Source organism: Temnothorax longispinosus, chromosome 12 (genome assembly GCF_030848805.1).
Source record: "Temnothorax longispinosus isolate EJ_2023e chromosome 12, Tlon_JGU_v1, whole genome shotgun sequence".
Classification (NCBI taxonomy): Eukaryota; Metazoa; Arthropoda; class Insecta; order Hymenoptera; family Formicidae; genus Temnothorax; species Temnothorax longispinosus.
The window spans coordinates 12,569,033-12,590,884 of record NC_092369.1 but is presented as its reverse complement, the minus strand read 5'-3'; the positions used below and the strand labels follow the sequence as shown (position 1 = coordinate 12,590,884).

Genomic DNA, 21,852 nt, shown 5'->3' with positions numbered 1-21,852 from the left:
ACGAGTGTGTAAAAGAAGTGTGTGTGTGCGTGTGCGTGTGCGTATGCGTGTGTGTGTGCGTGCGTGCGTGCGTGTGTGTGTGTGTGTGTGTGTGTGTGTGTGTGTGTGTGTGTGTGTGTGTGTGTGTGTGTGTGTGTAGCGATCATGGCGCAGAAAGATATACGCTGCTCTAATAAACCTAAGATCCGAGTTCAAATCCAACCAAAAATCGTCGGTTTTTATTCGATCGTTATTTCTCGGAAGGGAATGGCAACCGAGAGTATCTTTTGCCACGAGCACCCCTCTATATTTAAGGACCTGATCCTCCAGATTGGGAACTGGGCGCTAGGTTAATAACTTGCCCCGTTAATTAAAAGAAATTATTATTAAAAAACCAAAAGAGAAGCTTCGGATTAGATGAAGGCCAAATTTCAGAAGGCCATGGCTCGATCTTGAGTTGTAGTACTACTAAAGAAAAAAAAACGATGAATTAAAAGGAAAAAGGTAACTTAATTCTTTCATGATGACGTATTACAGATAAGAATTGGAGTTCTGAGTAATTTACTTAAGTAACTTATCAATTAATGAAAGGTCATGGAACGTAAATGCGTAAACTAAAAAGAAGTCATGCACCATTTTCTACAAAAAAAAGCCAATCGGCGCTGTCACTATGAGTCGCTGTTTTATAGAGCCAGCTGCGTTATTCTTTGACATATGTACTCAGTCAAACTCCCCGCCTCGAATCGGATCACGCGGCAGTATTAACGATGATCAACCGAGGCCTTACGCCACTCTGACACGCTTAGCTTTAGAACACCGTGACTGTCAAGGCACGAAGCCCTCGGAGTACGCACTCCGTCTTGTGAGTAAGTAAGAAAACGATGAAATATCAAGTTTTGAAGGAAAGTTGTCCACATCGGATGACGATTTTCCGATAGTAAGTTTCAAAAAGGAGAGTTTAATCTCGAGGAGCCCGCACAGCACAAGCCGGCCGGAAACTGTGGCGCTAGAAAACATCGCAGCGATTGAAAAACTGCTGCAAGAAAGTAAACGTATCACTTACAGACAGATCAAAGAACTTATCCAGATTGGACACCTGCGGTTTATCGCATTCTGCACAAACATTTACAAGTAAGGAAGGACTGTACTCTCTGGGTACCCCACTCGCTCACAGAAGAGCAAAACAGAGGGTACAGTGGTGAAAAAAATATGCTAAAACACTTCTAATCTGGATTATCTCAGGATGTAAATAACTGGTGACGAAACTTGGCTGTACTATTACGATGTGCTAAAATCACAGAGCAGAGTCTGGCTCTTTGAAGACGAGGATAATGAAAGTCTGAAAATCTCGATGTGTAAAAAGAATAATCGCGATATTCTTCAGAAAGCGTGGCCTCGTGGAACATGTTGTACTTACTAGAGTCACAGCGCACAGTAACCATTTCCTGGTATATAGAAGTCTGTTTGCCAAGATTAATTCAAGCACTCAAAAACCTGCGACAAAGATCTCGCCTCGACACTTGGCTTTTCTATCAGAACAACGCACCGGCACATCAGGCGAAGAATATTGCGGCTTTTTCGGCGAAGTCTGGACTAACCCTACTCGATCACCCTCTCTATAGTCCAGATGTCCAGATCTTACTCCTGGTGATTTTGGATTGTTTCCTGAGGTCAAGAAGCAATTGAAGAGCAAGCGATTTTCTAGCGACAGCGAGCTTTTGGCAGTGGGACCAAGCGAGTTCCAATCTCTCAGAGAAAACGTTGGTTCACCGACTGAATGGAGAAATGTGTTAAATGCGGTGGGATCTACTTCGAACGAATGTAAAAAAAAGTATAGTAGATTACAAAACTTTTGTAGCACTCTATGTATGTATACATATATATAAAATATTTCTGAACTCAGTACCAAAACTGGTACAGTGGCTTAGGTTCAAGTTAAACGACGTTGGTGAAAAGGGGGATAAATGCTGCCGATGTCGGCACGATAACGATAACTTTGGCCTCTTGATTTGACGATGATTTCTGGTAGTTTTTTACACTGAACAAAAAATTATATAGATTTTATACGGCTAACTGCTCTAGTTTTCGAGATGTACAGTATTAAAGTTCAAAAGAAATAATATAAATTTTAAATGATATATTTTGATTGTGTGTATAGATATAGTACATAATAGGCGGGGGAGGGGCTACCGCAACACTCTTGCCCCACAGGCAGAGTTGAGTGGGGGTGGATCTCGGTTTACGTAAAAAGTTGAAAAACCGAACCGTACAATGATAGACCTCAGTTCGGGTGGGGTAAACTTCGGAAAATTTTTTGGTCGAAAATTTCTTTGCCTATGAAAACTTTGTCTATTAACATTTCGCGAGGCCAAAGTTATCGTAATCGTCCCCCCCAATGTCATCCGCAAAACTCCAAACATATATATTTTTCAAAAAGCTTGAAACAATGTATTAATTCATGCTAGCTAGAAAGTGTGTTGAAATTGATGAAGAAATTTTTGAGCACCTTTTGTAAAGCTTTAAACAGAATAAAGAATATTAAACAACATTTACTTCAATTTATGTTTTATTACGAGAGCAACTTCAATCCTCTATAACGCTATAACTCTGAAACTGTACGGATTCAAAAATATGTTCATTAAACATTTTCGACTCGTTTTCATGCACTAAAGCCGCTGTACCAGTTTTGGCACTGAGTTCAGAGATACTCTGTATACATATATTTATAATTACATATAAACACACGCACGCACAGACACACGCACAGAGTGTTGTATTTTATATATAAATAATATATAAACAAATTGAGGTATCCTGCCGAATATCTCCAAAACTGAACCCGACAGGCAAAAATGTTTTATAAGGGTCGACTAACCCTTGACCCCTTGAATTTTGCTAAAATTTCAATATGTTACGGTTACACTCAATTTACTAATACAAAGTACAGTAACTCTGTCCAATGTGCAATAGTTATGAAATATTAAATGTTTAAAATTTTTTTATATTAATGAAAAATAAACCAGGCTCATGCAAAGAAATTTCATTCATAAAACACACTTGGTAAAACAAATTATAGTAGTGTTTTAAATGTTTCTCTAATAGATATCATTCGTGTACACATTGTGACCATATTATTGATAATGAACGAACTAAAAGTTCCGATACCGAAAATTAATTGTTATGTAATTATATATTTTTGTTAATTGTGATGTACTTCTTTTGTAATGTCATTATAATTCTATTTTTCTTATTTATAATACAATTAATACATAATTATAATATATAAATAAATTTTATTATGCAGAATTTTAAATCAATTACGCACATGAAAGATTTTAAACATTAATATTTCATAAACTATTGCGCATTGGACAGAATTGCTGTACTTTGCATTAGTAAATGGGATGTAGATAACATATTAAAAATTTAGTAAAATTCAAAGGGTCAAGAGTTGATTGTCCCCTTATTAGATAAAAGTGTGGAGGTAAACAAATAAAAGTAAAATCAATGTTTGAAAAAAATCGATTTTCTAAGGTCAAAAGATAATCGCCATTTTTTAAATGGAACTATATAATTTTTTACATAATATAATCCTTAATTCTGATTATTCTGCATATAAAAACATTAAAGTAGAATTATTGAAAAATCAAAAGTTTATGAGATATTTCATACTGTGTTCTGGCATATTTTGACATAAAATATAAAGTGTAAAGATATAAACTACTCACTTTTCGATAACCAAACCTTGATTTATGCACAGAATAATGAGATAAATTATATAATTGATGTAAAGAAAATATAGTTACTTTTTTAAAAATTATGAGATTTGCAACATGCATTACATATATACATTTTAGAATTCCACCTTAATATATGCAGAATAACTAGAAAAATCATATTTATAAAAATTATATAATTTTATTTTAAAAGATGATCTTCAATATACCTAACCTTAAAAAATCGATTTTTTCGAAAAATATTTTTATTCCATTATTTATTCTCCTCCAAACCATACAACTTTCGTTTGAAATATTTTGACGGTCAAGATATTCAGCTAAACTATTCAAAATGAGACACCTTAAATACATCTTTACATACATATCGTATGTATACATGAATATCCAAGAGTTAAGGCCTTCACACATAAAATCCCGGCGAAGTTTTTTGATAGTCATTTTGCATATAACAGTTATAAAAAGATAAATAATTTACAAAATATTTTATATTTTATTCTGATTACATAGTGTTTATGTATTTTTCTTAAAACCATGTATTTTATTAATTTTTACATAAAAATATTAAAGCAGTCATCGAAAAATAAATATTTCATATTTTGTGTCAAAATATGTAAAAATAAAATATAAATTATTTCTTAAGCTGTTTATTTTGTAATACCTGTATAATTTGTAATACCTTTACATGCGGAGTAACTCGAAGAAACAAATTACTTAGAGAAAAATATATTGTTAAAAAGAATATCGATAACGTCGATATATTTTCTAAAAGATATAAAACATTTGTTTCTATCATCATAGTTGCTCTTTCGAATAGTGCAAATTTTGTCTTAACATTTTCTTTTATATTTGATGGATAAAAAATGTATTGTTTCCAACTTTTCACGTGAAGTGAGGTCCACCCCATTCCATCCCCTGCTCGTTTGCTTATACACCCAAACAACATATGCGTGGATGGGGGATGGATTTCATCCCTCTCCGCCCAAGCACTTACTTCAATATGCAAATAAAGTTTCAAGTATGAAGTTAAACACATACATCAATTAATGCCTGTTTGTGTTGACAAAAATAAGTAGATCACATATTCTGCGATCTCTCCCAATTTTTATTAGAGCAACTCCGGTATTTACGCCGCAGAAGTCAGAAAAAATAGAAGGAATAAAGATACTTGCAATCACACTGTTATGTGCCTTTATGCCATATTAGCATTGTATTGTAATTTCAGTTCTTCACTGTTAATATTAACAAAACCGTCGTGAGTTGAACCAATCTCTCACCATAGTAAGTAGCGCGATCATATATTACGACTACGTAAAATGATTACTAGAAGGAATGTAAAAAGTTTAATGGTTATTTCATGATACATAAGTGTAGAGGGATAGTAAATGATGGAATACAGCAAAATACAAGTGCATAGCTCTTGTATTTTTTATTTAGCTTGATATCTTGTATATCCCTCTTGTTTATTAGGATATACGGCATTTTTAGCATGCGGAATTTATGCCATAGTACAGACACTTTGTAAAACTCGAAATCTCCTATGTGTTCTTTTTCCTTCTTTGATGCATCTCTATTCGCTCTTCTATTTTTTGCTTCCTCATAGAGGAAGCTTTGTTTTCGTAAATTTCGTATATGAACCTTTGATTGCGTATAAAGTTGGGTCTAATCAATGAAATTTAAAAGAATTATATATGAAATAGGGGTAGAAAAAACTAAAGAAAAGATTGTTTTTTGAGTTTTTGATGCTAATATGTTCAGAGTATTCATCGAAAAATTGCGTTTAAAAAATGTCCGTGTGTGTGTGTGTGTGTGTGTGTGTGTGTACGGATTTGATGTCCGTGGTTGCTCTAAATTCCGCAAATTTGAGATATTGAGCTCAATTTTTTTTTTATGTAGAGTATTATTAAAGGAAAGTTGGTATTAAATTTGGCGGTGATTGGTAAAGGGGTAAAGATTCTTTCTTTATAAAATTTTGAATTTTTTGAGAAATGTCCGTGGCTGCTCTAACTTCCGCAAATTTGGAGATATCGGCCTATTTCTAATTTTATTACCTTCTTCGTTCTTTTGTACCCCTATTTCATATATACTTATTTAGGATTTGGTTAATTAGACCTAACTTTATACGCGATTAATAAAAGTCCATATGCGAAGTCCATATAGACCATGTAGCCTGAATTCCCAAAATCAACATCGATTTGACATTGCGTCGATTGTAAAACCCCACTTGTGCTACTATATATAAGCTGATCCTCTATCAATTCATAAAAAAATTAAATTTAAAATTAAAAAAAGTGTGCAAATTAAACTTGCACATTGGTTCCTCATCATTACAGATCGCTACCATTGCTCCTATTTTATTTCGCTCATAAACCTTCTTCTATGAGGAAGCCAAACTAATATAAATACTAATAATTATGCATCGAATAAAATACAAGCTTCCTCATAAGAGGAACTTTGTGAGCGAAATATTAAAAATTTTTCAGTTTTATAATTTGTTTATTATTCTCACATCTTAATAAACTTTTTACACACATTTTATAACTTCTTATGACATTTTATTGCCTTATTTATAAATATTATTTGTAATTTTATATATATTAGGTTGGGGAAAAAGTAATCCATTATTTTTTCGCTAGATGGTTCTAGTGATATATATCACGTGATGTATTAATCGCATAGGTTATTCTATAACTGTTTTGTGATTGGTCAATTCAGTTGTGAGCTATAGCGCGTAAAATATGGACGTCAACAAAGAGAAAATTCGGTATATTTTACAATTTTGCTTCGATAAAGGCGAAAATGCAAACCAGGCGGCTGAAATTGTGAATGGTGTTTATGGTCCCGATATTGTCACAGCCTATCGCGCGCAATTTTGGTTTCGTCGATTCCGTTCCGGTAATTTCGATGTTAAAGATGCACCTCGTACAGGTAGGGACCAGGGCTTCTATGAGAGAGGCATAATGAAATTACCTTTGAAATGGCAACAAATTGTAGAACAAAACGGTGCATATTGACCCAAATCGAACAATCCTAACTATGTTAAATAAAACCTTGAAATAAACGAAAAAATAATGGATTACTTTTTCCCCAACCTAATATATAAGGCGTATATATTCCACCCCCATAAATGGCATATATCCCACCCGTATGGGATATATGGCAAAAATGCAAGAATTTCTGAAAGTTTTTTTTGTTAAATACAAGGAATAAATATTTCATATTTCTAATTCTTTTATAGTAGTAGACAATATAAAGTTTTTATTGGTATAATTCATTTGCCTTAAACATAGTAAATAGTACTTGATAAATTAAGTTGTCCTTAGGTGCGGCGTATATACCGGAGATACCCTATCGTTGTCAGAATTACAACAAAGTTTTTTGTTAAGAGTAAAAAAATATCAAAATCAGGAAAAGCCAATTCTAAACAATTACCAATTGATTCACATAGTAATTTCTAATGATTCTCTTCGACTCGCATTTCGTTTCTTTACCTCTCCCTCTTTCTCCCTCTGTATTTCTTTATGGATACGTATATGCATGCGTGCATGCGCGCGCGCGCGCGCGCGCGCGTGTGTGTGTGTGTGTGTGTGTGTGTGTGTGTGTGTAAAATAAAAAAACTAGTGTTCTACTGCGGAAGTAAGATTATAAAAATTAGTTATGATCTTTATATATATTCATATACACAGAGATAGAAAGCTACCTGAAGTTCTGTTAATAGTTATGTTAATAGAGATGGAAAGCTACCTGAAGTTCTGTTAATAGTTGGACTTTTTCTATCCGTTCCGTCGTACAATACTGATTCATACCTGTTTGTCGAGAGTGGCTTGCAAATCTATTACTCGTACTGCTGAATCCTGCTCGGCTAGATCGAGACTTCCATTGCTCAATCTACTGCCAACTTCGGCGGACTTCTCTGTACCTGGTTTTTGTACCGATTGTTGTTGTTGCTGTTGCTGCTGCAGCGGTTGCAATTGATGTTGATGGTATTGTTGCTGCTGCTGCGGCTGGCTTGCTGCCTGCTCAGTCTCATTCTGCCCGATCACAACACTACATTCAGAATGCCTCGCTCGCATTGCCTCTCCAGCATCGCCGCAAAATTCCCAAAAACTACGTCTAATACTACACGACTACGCGACTGCACGATCATCATGCACGACTATGATAGATACATTCTCATGGATGCAGCGAATCAATGAAATGACAAACAAAAAGTGATCTGTCGATAATTCATATATCATCCGGGACAAAAGTGCACCTGTTTAAGTGTTACTCTCGAGAAATACAAAAACATGTTTACGTAAATGTTCATGATAATTTTATGTAAAATCTTATGCGGTCTTTAATATCATGTGCAATATGAGAAACGTTTTAAATGAAATAATAAGATGACACTATTCTAGAATCACGGCGTTAGTGATAATTCAACGATAAAATGCATCAATATTTAAATAGATATTACGAAAGAAATATAATTGTACATCAATTGTATACCAACCAATAACGCGGACTCGAGCCACGGCTCTCGCTCAAACTATATAGAGAGGCTTACAGACCTCGATAATATAAAGAATCTAAAACTTCCAAGTAAAACTTTAACAAGTGAGGGAAAGAGGGTATATATGCTAAATATGAGCATGCAAAGTGAAAAAAAGTTCCACGAATGCATTTTACGACTCTCATACAAATTTTAAACATTTCCACTTATCCATGATCGGTGCGAAGTATGAAAAGCGTATGTATCTGTGAATGTTTGTGCCTATGGGATTTGATCAAGATTATATTGGTAATACGATTTTATGATACCTTATTCTGTTGCTGAATTTCATCCGTCTGTCCATTCTCTTTTGGTCTATCATCTAACGTTTTCGGTGGATGCCCGCTTATTTTATATTGCTGGAACTGCAAACCACACTTATATTAGATGACGATAAGAGTCACAAGAGTCTAGAGTCTCAACGTTTATAACGTCTAGAACTTTCTGATTTTCCAAGTATTTTATTCAGATCCAGGCAAAATTAGAACATTCTTGAAATAAACTTCTAAAAACTTTCAATACTATTTTTGTATTCCTCGGTAAAAATGTATTGAATGATTTCAAAATGAATATCATTAAATGAATTTTTACCAACAAAAATTTAAAGCCATGTAATATCTGAAAAATTGTTTATTGAAAATTCTAAACGATTTAGCAATATTTAGCTAATTTAGCATATATAAAGTAGATTATTAATGTTCACATGTTTTGACCTTTGTATATACAGTGTCACCTAATTCGCGCCCACTATTTATACAGTGATATTCCTTATCAAAAACTGAGTCAAAAAGTCATTTTTTTCTATAATACTTAATAAAGCAGTAATTATTAAGTAAAGTCAATCCGCTCATTGTCAGTGCCGTTCTTTAGCTGGCCATATGCCAGTGAACCGCGCGCCTGATAGTATGCGCTCACGCATACTATCAGACGCGCGGCTCACTGACATACACTCATTGTCAGCTAAAGAACGGCATTGACTGGATTGACTGTACTCAGTATAATTACTGCTTTATTAAGCATTATAGAAAAAAATGGCTCAGAACTTTTCGACCCAATTTTTTATAAAAAATATCGCAGTGTAAATAGTGGGCGCGAATTAAGTGATACACTATATACATTCCGCCAAATAAGAGTCTCCGCACAAGACTCTCGTATGATAGCGTAGCGTAACTCAACGTGGATCAACGCACAAGAAACGTATTGACGTATAACGCCGTAACCGATACGTTTCTTGTGCGTTGACCCACGTTTCGTTACACTACGTTACCATACGAAAGTCTTGTGCGGAGGCTCTAATTAAGGGATCGAGCGGATAGAGATAAGAAATAAGCCAATTTTAAACAGGTGTAATTTTGTTTTAAAAAATGTGAATCCAAATCTAGAAAAAGAGTTTTGAAGTTTAAAATCTCTACTTTCGAAAGGTCGCAGCTATTTTTAACTTTCTTCAATTATCCTAATTTTAACACACAGAAAACGAGCTTGATAAAGTGCAAAATTTTCTTGTTACTTTGTGGGCACATGCATAAAAAAACCTGAAATAATTTTTTGATTTTTTCATGTTAAAGCCTGAAATTTTTACAAAACCTTTTTTGTAGATTTTGATTTTGATTTTTTCTTATCAAGTTATCGAGAGTTGAAGAATAAGTGGGCATTTTTACTTTAATCGTTCATAACTCCGTTAAAAATCATATAGCAATTCCAAAAATGGAGTCCTGAAACCGAATCTTTGCTCCATAACATGGTATTACTGATTTTTTTTTAACTCGCGAATATGTTACAAATAGATGAAAATAATGGGGCGAAGCCGTTTCTTCAAACTACTATCCAAGGTCAAACCACTGACACTATCTTATGTCTCCCTCGAAGTCACAAAACTTTTATATGAAACATTTTTCTCTAAAATGCTTTGTTTCCGAGATATAAGTTTGTAACACTTTAACTGATTCACCCTGTATATGTATATAATATATGTATATTTCGAAGAAATACAATAAATAGGGAAATAGATCATAGTAAACTTATACATAAAAATTCCCTGTAAATTCTGATTTCTTCAGGTAGAAAGAAATTCTCTGTAAATTCCAAGTTTCTTAAATATTTCTAGATAATAGACATTTTTTATTAAAGAAATATTTTTAATATTTTCGTATTTTAATTTAACAAAGTATAAAACTCACTTCCTCTTTGGTATGGGCTAGTTCCTCCTCAAGACTCGTATTTCTTTCAAGGGCCACGCGTAAACGCTCACGTACCTGAAATGGTTTCATCAGCAACAATAATCCTCTAGTTACAAACATCGTACATACATACATATATACATATAGAGTGTCACGTAACATGCGGACCACTACTTGTGGGCAGGTAGAGCGGGTAAAATTGAATCGAAATAGTTATAGTATAACAATGGCTACGCACAAATAATGCTCATGTATAGCAATTGTTATTTACTTAGTGCTCTTCCCAATGCCTCGTCATGTGGTTAACAACTTTATTTATTAATTTCTTATTAATTATTGAGAAATTTATAAAACGGTAAAGGACTTTACCGTTTTAAGTAAATAACAATTGCTATACATGAGCATTATTTGTGCGTAGCCATTGTTATACTTATACTTCTCCTAATATTTCGCCACGCGTGAACGTTGAGCTGCTCTTTCTTGTCGAATCATACGGACGCATTTTGATTTGTGTATCTTTATTAATTAATTATTGAGAAACTTACAAAACGGTGACAGCTGTTTTGATTCAGTTTTATTCGCTATACCTGTCCACGAGTAGTGGTTCGCATATTACATGACGCTTTGTATACGTACATATATACATATATACAAACAATGGAAAGTCACGAGAACATTGTGTCAATTTAACATTGTGTACGGAAAAGAAGGGCGGGAGAAAGAGAATGCATTTAAAAATGACTAAAATATTAATTTTTTTTAAGAGATAAATTCTGCGCATTTTAAAATACATAATTTTCAGATATATCTAAATGTTTAGAAAAAAAGAGAAATATTAAACATACGGTTTTTGCGCACATCAAGATACGTAACGCATCGCTATAATTACATAAATATCGAATAAAAGTTTTATCACTATATTCAAATATTATTAAATTCTATTATTTATGCATCCCGATCTTATTCTGAAGCTGGCGTCCCATGAAGCGAATAACGCGGAAACGGAACGAGGGTATCACCAATCACGGGACCGTTTCGACAGAATCTTTGACAGGGTTCTATCAGAACGATCCCGTGATTAGTGATATGCTCGTTCTGTTCCGCGTAATCCGCTTCATGGGACGCCAGCCTAACGTTTACAAAAGTTTAAAAATAAAAGTGAAAAATGTCAAAGAGAAAAACAATTGTATAAATGTAAAACATAATAAAACTGAAACAGAAGCAATACTTTGGGTTTATTTTATTTTTCAAATTAACCTCTTGTGCTATCGATCTTCCGTATCGATATGTTGATATTAAGTGTCCTTCATTTGTAATTTTAATATGAAATAGACCAAGAAAAAGAGAATAAACCATTGCAAGAAATGTGAAGTTGTGATACAAAATAGCATTAAAATCTTTGAAGCGTTCGACAAGATTTCCGTATCCAGGCTCGATTTTAATAAAATTTTACAGACACGTAGCACTTACTAAATGTAATCGAATGTCACATGCGAATGTGCAGAAACGTATAGTTTCTAAGATATTCAAATCTTAACCCTAGAATGGTACACTTCTAAAAGTAACGTAGATGGTACACATGGGTTAGGCTAACCCGCCGTTTTCTTTTTACTATAACTTTTAATCAACTGCACATTTTAGGGCAAATTTTTTTTTAAATCGATAGTTTAGAGTTTAGAATCTCAGACACTTGAATATTTATGTTAGAAAGCAAAAAAAAACTTTTGCACAGGAGCTATTTACAAAATTTCAAAACAAAATTTTTTTAATTGAGTAAAATTGCGGTTTTTGTTTATTTAATCATATTTCTTTTTTTTAAACGAGTTGTGACCTAATTATACTGGGATTGTAAAGGTGTATAGGTCTACTTTAAGGGGATTAATGTATGTTTTCAATTACTTCCAAAAAATATAATTATTTTGAATGGTGAATGTAGGTAATTTTTGGCTCTTAGTAACTTTTTATGGTAATAAATAAAATAAATTATATACGTAATTTGACATTAAATATTAAATGTTTTTAGTAAAAAATTGGTAAATAATCTAATGATATTAGCATTCTAATGACAAATAGCAAAAATTGAAATTATTGTACATTATTAGGTAACATTGGTGTCATAAGATCAATGAAAAAAATGTTTATTTAATTTTTCAACTCCATTTTATTACAAAATTATATTTAATTATTTTTACAAAATTAGTATATATCACGGGTTTACTAACGTTAACGGTACACTGGGTTAGTATAACCCGAAGACTAACTTTCAATGCTTCCTACTCGGCAGTTTTCAATGCGCTGGTTCAATTATGGGTGCAGCTTAGTGTGGTAGGGAGCTCTCGAAAGTAGAGTTCCTATAATAAGAGTTAAGTCAATGTGGTGACGATTTTTTATTGGTCCCGCCATGTTTCAGCCAAGTTAGTGGGAGTAAGACAAGCTATAAGTGGGAGTGAGACAAAGCTATCATGGTCGCCATATGCTCTAGCCAAGAAGTTAGTGGGAGTGAGACAAAGTTATAACGGTGTCCTAACTCTTATTATAGAAATTCTACTCTAAAGTCCATCCCCTGGTCCGAACCCCCAATACAATATAGAAGTAGTGCAACTTTTAAAATCGCTGAGGGTTACACTAACCCAGTGTACCGTTCTAGAATTAATTATCTGGCTAAATTAACATTTTGTAAGATTTCTATAAAGAAAGATAAGAATTTAAAAATATTTCGCTGAAATGTTGTCAAGGTCATGACCCTGAACAACATTCAAAAGGTTTTAGTCGTCGCTCGTTGTTTGTTAAAAAGTTGTTAATAAATGACTGAGAAATATAACAGTTTGTGTCAATGTTAAAGTAATTTGCTGATATGTGTGTATAGATAGTACACACCCCTGCGGCAGGGGTAAATGAGGGTAGACCTCGGTTCGTGTGGAAAGTTGGGTACCCATGTGGAATCGTACAATGATAGACCACATTTCGCATTGTAAGCAAAGAGCGGTGCGGAGTGCATCTCACTTCACGTGAAAAGTTGGAAACCCATATGATTACGTTCTACATATTTATGAAACTTCTTTTGTTAATATAACTTTTTAATAAACAATGAGAAAATAAGCTTTTCTGATCTCTTGTTTTTTTCTTTGTAATGATATTTTGACAACATTGTACTTACAGTTTCCTAATACACTAATAAAATAAAACATTTCAGCAAAATATTTTGAATTCTAATTATTTTTTCATATCGAAATCTTGAAGAATGTTAATTAAGTCGAATAATTAAAATTTTAATATCTCGGGAACTAAATGTTTCCGGCATATTCGCACTTGTGGCATTCGACTACATTTAATAGTTACATACTTCTATTTCATGAAAATAGGATCGGGATATGGAAGTTCAGCCAAGCACTCTCCTTATAATAAATCATGTTCCTCGACTTTTACGTATCTTTTTTTGAGAAGTATTAAACAAATTTTTTTTATAATTTGATATTTTTAAACAATTATAATTTAATAAAAAATCACGGATAAAGTAAATAAAACCAGATGATTTGAATATGGTCGACCTAATTATGAAAAAAAGAAATATAAAGATAAATAATTTTGTCCTATGCTTTCACAACTATATCAATCGAACATATGTGTACTTCATATTTATCTAACAATAAATACGTACTACTTAAATGCGTAACAAATTGATACGAGTATATCCGCTTACGTAAGCGTTTCTTGTTATTCTTATGTGCATCACAGGAACAACAGTAAATCAAATAGAGTACGTACATCGCAGTACAACTTATAACTGACAAACAAATCTCTTTTGTTTGCCAGTAAACATACAAAAGTTTTTTGTTTGCATCCTGTAACCAAAAATTTAGAGTCAATTCAAATTAAAATTGACTTCAGTTTCCTCTTTTTTTCGCAGCGTATATTATCTCTCTCATAAAAGAAATCTTTGTAAATCAATCCTAATTCTGTGAAAAATCACAATGGAAATATAATGGCATTTGATGAAATGGTATAAAATACCTTTTCGTCCAAAGCCTTGTGGTGCTCGAAAAGGCTTTTCAAAGCTTTTAGCACTTCTACCTCAGATGATACACCAGATTGCGCAGCGGCTTGACGTTTCACAACCGTCATCCTGAGTGATCGTTCATGTCGCGATACTAAACACTCTAGATGTTCCAATAAGAGCTGCAAATATCGATAATGAAGCATGTTAATGACAAAGCTATAATATTAATTTTTCATCATTAATCCTTTATTAATTCTTCATCATTAACCTACAAATTTTTATTTATTACATTTACTTGTTATTCTTATTGTGCTTCAAATGTAAACATTTATCTATTAAGAAAAAAATGTTCAAAGAGCCTACAAAGTCCTGTCAGGCCATAAAGAGTTGTTAGAATGCTTAAAAATGTCAGAAATACGCACACGTGTGTTATTTCGTTCCGCTTTTAATTCGGAAATTTCCTCTTCTCTTTCGAGAATGCTCTCTCGCGCCGCCGCCAGTTCTTTTGTCAGCTGTGAAAATTCCTGTAAACAAAACGGTGCACATTAATATCAAAGAATTACTTTACAAGAGAAACAGATAAAAAAGATGTCAAGAATACACGCCGCGCCTATTGATAAAGGTATTATACGGAAATATGATCATATTAATATATTTTTAAATAAAGCGTAACAATTTAATTTAAAAGATATTAAAATCAATATAAATATTATATACGCAATACTATTGTTTAAAAATGTGTTTCTCATAAAAGGAGTGATAGCAGAAAATTGCGACAATAAAGAATAAAAATTAAGCAGTATATATACGATTTAATTCTGTCACATTAACGTGTTTGGAGATATCTTATATATGTATATCTATAGTATAATATTTTAAAACATCTTATAATATCAAAATCAGCTCAATGACTAATTTGTTTAATGTACTTTACTCTTGTACGTAACGCTAGCATACTCTCGATGAATTTTGTTAACTTCAACAATAAACGATTGAGATCAAGATATTTTAAGAACAGCAAATTCTGGAAGCATATTTTAATACCAAAATCAGCACACCCGGGAAAAAATGATTAGATATAATCATATATAATTATATCTGGTATGTATATAATTATATATAATTATATATGTTTTTATATGGGGTCATATGTAATTATACACGGCCACATGTGCAATCAGTGGTCCTACATACAACCAGATATAGCACCATATCTATTTGTATATAAATGTATATAATTTTATGTGAAGCTAGATATAATGATATATGAGTGGTGCATCCTACATATAACAAAATATAGCATTATATACAACTATATATGCAGTCATATATAGCCAGATATATTAATGTGACTAATTTGGCGCTATACACAACCAGAAATAGCGCTTATCTAATCGTATATAAATGTATGTGAAGCCAGATATAATGATATATGAGTAGTGCACCCTACATATAACTAGATATAGCATTATATACAAATATATATATAAAGTCATATATAACCAGATATATTAATATGCCTAATCTTGTCCTATGTACAACCAGATATAACACTATATCTGTATAGATATAGATTCGCAAGTCATCATATATACTGTAGGTTATATGACTTTTATGTTTTCTTTCTTAATTTCCACTTTTAATAAAAAAAATATCCTAAAAAACTGTGCTACACTTAACATTATCTTTTACTTCAATCTATATCCATTCTTATAATAGCAACATATATATTTAATCAATCTTTTTGTATATTAAGAATTAATTATTTTTAAATAAATTTTAGATTAAATTCAATGTTTTTAAATTTTTATTTAAAATAAAAATATGAAATTTTTTGCTCATTCCTAATTTGTATCGTAATGCCGATAAAAAATTTTTCATATAAGAATACATGTAGATACATACATTAAAGCGACACTTTTCTTGTATATAAACGTTTTACAAAAGATGTACGTGCGTTTAATACTTCTTTTTGCTATTTTCTTACAAAATTAGATCTCTGTAAAAAGACCTACAGAATGTACCTACAGAATGTACAGTGAATCGTCATTTAGCTATAGTTATAACGACTCGTCACCGCAACCAACGCGATGTCAGTTCGTCGTCATCTACATCGCTGTTGGGTCGTGTGGAACGCGCCGTACGCGAGTAAGTAGAGAACTACTGTTCCCTAACCTACGAGTAGTGTATAAGAGAAAAGTTCATTCATGCGCTGGCAAGCGAATAAGTGGGGTGGATATTGATCGGCAGAGCGCGTACGTCTAGTGCATTGCACTCGCTCTCTCGTGCGCTCGTCGCCCCACAAATTTCTGTTCTGCCACTCTAACAAATGACGAACGACAAAGTCTTCTTCGTTGCATGTCTTGACACAATAGTTTTATCTCTTGATGTAATAGTTATCAACTTAATAAGATTATTCTTGTTTTTAATTTATTATTTCCCCTTTGTCCGCGGTGCTAATTAACAATTCATTGTATGTATCTTATATATATATATATATATATATATATATATATATATATAAAGAAAGGTACTTTCTTTATTTGAACTCGCCGCGCTACAGTAGTTGGTAGTAGGCCGAAGTCGGTAACACTGACCAAGAGAGATAGATAGAGAAAGAGATAGAAAATGATAAGCACGTGTGCGTATCTTGCAAAATCATTGAGATAGAAAGATTGTTTGAATAAAGAGTGATTACAGGTGTAACGGAGAAAGAAACTTTAATTGTCGTTTCTCTTGTTACAGGTAAGATTGTAAATATTGTACATAAATTGTTAAAACATAATAAATAAAATTTAAATCTCTTGTTACAGAGCAACACATTGGTTTTTTTCTTGGAAAATTCTCAATAATAGAAATTATCTTACAAAACGACAATTTCAGTCGAGTAAAATAATGGATAAATTACAATTTGAATTTACAATAGTCGCTTCCCCAAAAGACGAGAACTCGGCTACGATAGCCATAACCTCAATTAGAACAGAAGACGGATTGACGTCTTACAAGGAGACCATGGATACATAGCCAACCATATAGAATTAATGAAAACGGAGAATTATTTGAAAGCAAAGAATAGTTTAAAAAAAAGACATCAGTCAAGAAAAGTGTGGATCTCTATGACAGAAGAGTTGAAAAAAATTTATATAGATGAGGATGGTAATATACAGTTTGCAGGTGAATACTTACAAGAAATAGAAGAAAAAGGCAGAGCTGATATAAGAAAGGATGATTTGAGTAAGATACTAGAAAAATTGGTGGAAACATCACAGAAAAAAGAAGGAGAGAAAAATTTAAAACAGATTGCAGAGAAGTATATGATTGAGAAATTCACTAGTAAGCACTCAAATGCCAAACAATGGATAGAGACATTTGAAAAAAAGCCCATTAAGAAATCCACAAAGGGCGCAGTACCACCCCAGTACTGGCATTACTGGCGCGGTACTGGCAGCCAGTGCTGCACCTGTACTGGCAAATATCTGGGGTGATAACGATGTTCTGTACTGGTTTGCCAGTGATGCGCCAGTAGTGGCAAACCAGTACGGTTTTAGTACTAGGCCAGTATAGGCTGAAAGTGTTGGCGCAGTACCGACGTAACTACGGGCGCGATACTGACATATGTCTGGGATGATAACGATGTTCTGTACTGGTTTGCCAGTGATGCGACAGTAATAGCAAACCATTATTATAGATGGCATAGTATAATAGGTGGCAAACCATCTATTATTGTTATAATATGATTTGAATTTTGCTCTCTGTCGACTCTTACCGAAAAAAGTTAATGCCCTGCGAAGCAGGTATAAACGAAGGCCCCGGGATGAAGAGCACACTTCGTAATCAAAAAGGGTTATGTCAGAGGCCCTACTAGTGAGAACGCCCTGACTGGCGAACTTGAGACCGCTGGAGAAACTCTGCTGAGCTGCCCTAGATCTTATAAGAGTCGATGTTGAATCTTAATCACGCGAAAAAATACTGGCGATGCGCCGCGTAGCAGGCGCGAGCCGAACTTTCTCGCCGCGCGAGCCCGCGCAGCCGCCCGCGCTACTCAGCCCGTAGGATGTCAGTATTCTGCCAACGCTTGGCATAGCTGTAAGATATACGGGTTTGCCATCATAAACTCAATTTCTATTAAGCCAGAATTATGCCAATACTGGGCCAAGACTTGTATGCCAGTGCTGGTATTTCGACATAGGCGCGCAGTACGCAGTACTGAAACTGAAGTGTAACCAGTACCGTGCCTGTACGGATCAACCAACTGCGGCAAGCCATTACAGGTGTAGTACTGCGCCCGTTGTAAGTAATGGCTTAAGACAGAAATTTCTTATTGGGATTAAACCAATTGAGAGATCGAAACACTGGCTAGTACATTTGCATTATGGAATTCTTTGCAAGAAACGAGCGAATATTTAAGCGGTAAAGTAAAATACACTAAACAAGGAGCTAATTACGACGTTAATAACGTGCATATCTCACGGAAAGTAGGACAACTACGAAAATAACATGTGTTTGAGTATAGTTCGCATTAAATCAACTTCTACAGTGTACGTTTGTTACGTAAACGTTTCAACAAAGATTGCAAAGATTCGCGATTGGTAGCGTAGTTAAAAGAATCTCCGTGAAAAGATCTCGCAAGTTTAATCTCGTGTCGTCGCACATCATTACGAAGGTCGTTCGTACGAAATTTCATCGCAGTTCATAAGACGAATCGATCTGTTAATATGATTTCTAGATAATTAGATTAAATTTAATATTTTAAAGTTTTTGCTTGAAATCACCAAGACGAAATCTTCTAAATTTTGCAGTGGGGTATAATACAATATACATATATATTGTATTAAAATAACACTTTTATTTTTCTACAAGCGTATACACCTGACATTTCCTTCTTTCTTTCTTTTTTTTTATAACTTTACATTTCTTATAAACGTTCGCTCTTTGCTCAAGATAGGTTCGCGAACACGCCGTTGTTGTCGTTCGAAACACGTCAAATCATTGCGCGCACTCGATTGCAGACAAACATTAGAATTGATTTACCTGGGGAATATTTGCGTTAAGCTGGCGATTCAAGGCGTCTCGTTCCTTCTCGACCTCCGCCAATCGCGCCTCCATCTCCTGCAGCCGCTCTTGGTGCTCGCGCATCGATTCCATCATCTTGTCACGCTCGTCCAGCATTTGAACCATCAGTTGCTCGATATTCCCATCCTCGCCAGAGAATTGCGAGCTCCGCTGGCTCATGCTGTCCTCCGCGATTGTCGGCATCACGTCACACATCATATTCCACATTTTGCACGTTGTACGTTGCTGCTGTCGTCGTCACGGCGCGGTCGTTCTCCGCGCACGTCGAGATTATTATATTATTTCTTTATTATTCACACCCCGGAAGCAATGGATCTGCGAAAGAATTACCGGTGAATTACACGCACGCGCCGCTAACCGCCACGCGCATTCGTAGCGCGTGATACAAGCACAAAATGATGTGTTCACGTAGTATGCACACGCGAGCGCACGTACTCACATGCAACCTACACTTACGTACATCTACACACACCTATACTCGCATACAACGCACGCACGCATACACGCACACACACGCGCGCGCGCACGCACAATGTACAAAATCACAAACGAGAAAGCGAAAATAAGCAATAATTCTTGTGCGCTTCTCTAATATCTCTTTTTAACTGTTTCCTCTCTTTCTTTCCATCTCTTCCTTTTCTCTCCTCTCACCCATTTGTCGCATTCTAGACGCCCGCACCCGCGATTGTACCTCACATACCTATTTTTTTTCGCGTCACACGATCTCACAACAACATCGACGCATCGCGTAATTATTCAAAATAGATTCCACATAATTCCGATCGTGTGTAAAAAATAATATAATTGTAGCAAAACTCGTCAACTTTGATTTCGCAAACGCATTTACATCTTCCTGTTTGTTGCCTATCCTCCTTCGTTGGCCTTAGTCAATAATTTCTCTCTCTCTCTCTCTCTCTCTCTCTCGCTCCGGACACACATATGTACATAGATTACAACTTCGTATAATGTTTCTATCGTGTGATCGGCCCACCACAATTTCCACAAGAAAGTGCTTTTCACGTGTGCAGAAAATAAAACAAATGCTGATTCCGCGAAACTCGCGCTTGTCGTCGACAACTGGTCATTCATGACTTTTACCGCCTCGCAAGATACGCTCTCCGATGAATTTGCAATTGACTCATTCAATTCTTCTCACTCATTACACGGAATATTACTGTTTCTCGAATCAAATCAACCGTCATAAGTCAGGTGTCCCGGCTTGCGAGTACGAGTACGAAGCCGTAGTAAAAACGCGCGTCTTTATCTCTTCCTCAACGAAGGCTTCCACGCGATCGCGCCCGCTTCGATCGAGAGCGCTCGTCTACCGTCGCGACTTCGAAACCGACGTTTCCCGATTACGAGGCGCATTCGCCTCGCGAATCGTGTAAGTGACGGAGACTCGTACGTCACGCCGTACTAAACGTTTCCTCGCCGCGTGCACTGTCGGCTTGGTGTGTAAACGCTTAATCTCGTGACGTTCAGTCATACGAGAGAGACAGAGACTATCGGTCGAATTTAAAGGCCGCCGTTTACCTCGCTGGCTCCTTTTTTACTGGATTCTCAATCACTTGAAACTTCGCAGTTTAGTTTTGAATACATCTTTCTATCGTTCTTCTGGTTTCAGCGACTTGATAATATTCTTTGATCCGACTCGAGCAGTAATAGTTAATATTATATTTCATTTGATAAAACCAACACATAGTTCGATTAACTATGAGTTACCGCAGTGTTTTTTCTTGTAGACAAAAATTTATTACAGAGACCACTGAACAATTTCCTTGTATCTTTATTCTTATTCTTGTCTCCACGGACAAAATCTCAAGATATTTTACGCGCAATCCGATCGCTTGCATTCAGAAAAATATTTCGTTGTCTTAGTTATGAATCTTTATTTTTTCGCAATCTCAAATGTTTCTCTTTCTAAACAGACATCCATGTATTTCCGAACGCAAAAACGCTTCTTCCCATTCTTCCTTCTGATTCCTTTAATTTTTTTTTCCAAAACAAATATCTATATGTAAGATATTTGTAAGATATAACTGTCACTTTTTTATTACTCTTCTTCTAGTCTGATTTGTGATTCCAGAATAAATTTGACAATTCAACTTTTGTAGGTAATGGTAGCAACAATAATAATAATACTAGTAATAGTACTAGTGGTAGTAAATGCTGCATTTCCGGCCAATTTTGTAAAGCACTTAGAAACAGATAGAGCAAGAAAGAGACAGCGGTAGTCCCTCACTCCAGGTATCTTGCTGCTCGCTCTCTTCTCTAACCAGGTGCGGTAATTAAATTTTTGATTGCACTTTTGAACGATCCGGTGTTCGACCACCGAGCCTGACTGACACCCGTGTAGCA

At 34.6% G+C, this 21,852-nt stretch overlaps 1 protein-coding gene across 18 annotated transcripts in view; it reads right to left on the bottom strand.

Annotated features, from left to right (window-relative positions):
* The window catches only part of Liprin-alpha (PTPRF interacting protein alpha), a 49,285-nt gene that overhangs the window by 26,810 nt on the left and 623 nt on the right, over positions 1–21,852 (bottom strand). For 14 of the 18 annotated variants that reach the window (XM_071794691.1, XM_071794696.1, XM_071794699.1 and 11 more), the window contains exons 2-7: positions 19,453–19,809; positions 14,844–14,945; positions 14,436–14,600; positions 10,425–10,499; positions 8,517–8,612; positions 7,520–7,744 (exon numbers count right to left, since the gene is read on the bottom strand). In XM_071794691.1, the coding sequence (XP_071650792.1) occupies positions 7,520–7,744; positions 8,517–8,612; positions 10,425–10,499; positions 14,436–14,600; positions 14,844–14,945; positions 19,453–19,701 (912 nt within the window). In that variant the 5' untranslated portion in view covers positions 19,702–19,809. Of the gene's footprint in view, positions 1–7,519; positions 7,745–8,516; positions 8,613–10,424; positions 10,500–14,435; positions 14,601–14,843; positions 14,946–19,452; positions 20,377–21,852 lie in introns of all 18 variants that reach the window. The other 4 variants (XM_071794693.1, XM_071794694.1, XM_071794692.1 and 1 more) reach the window with 4 other exon arrangements.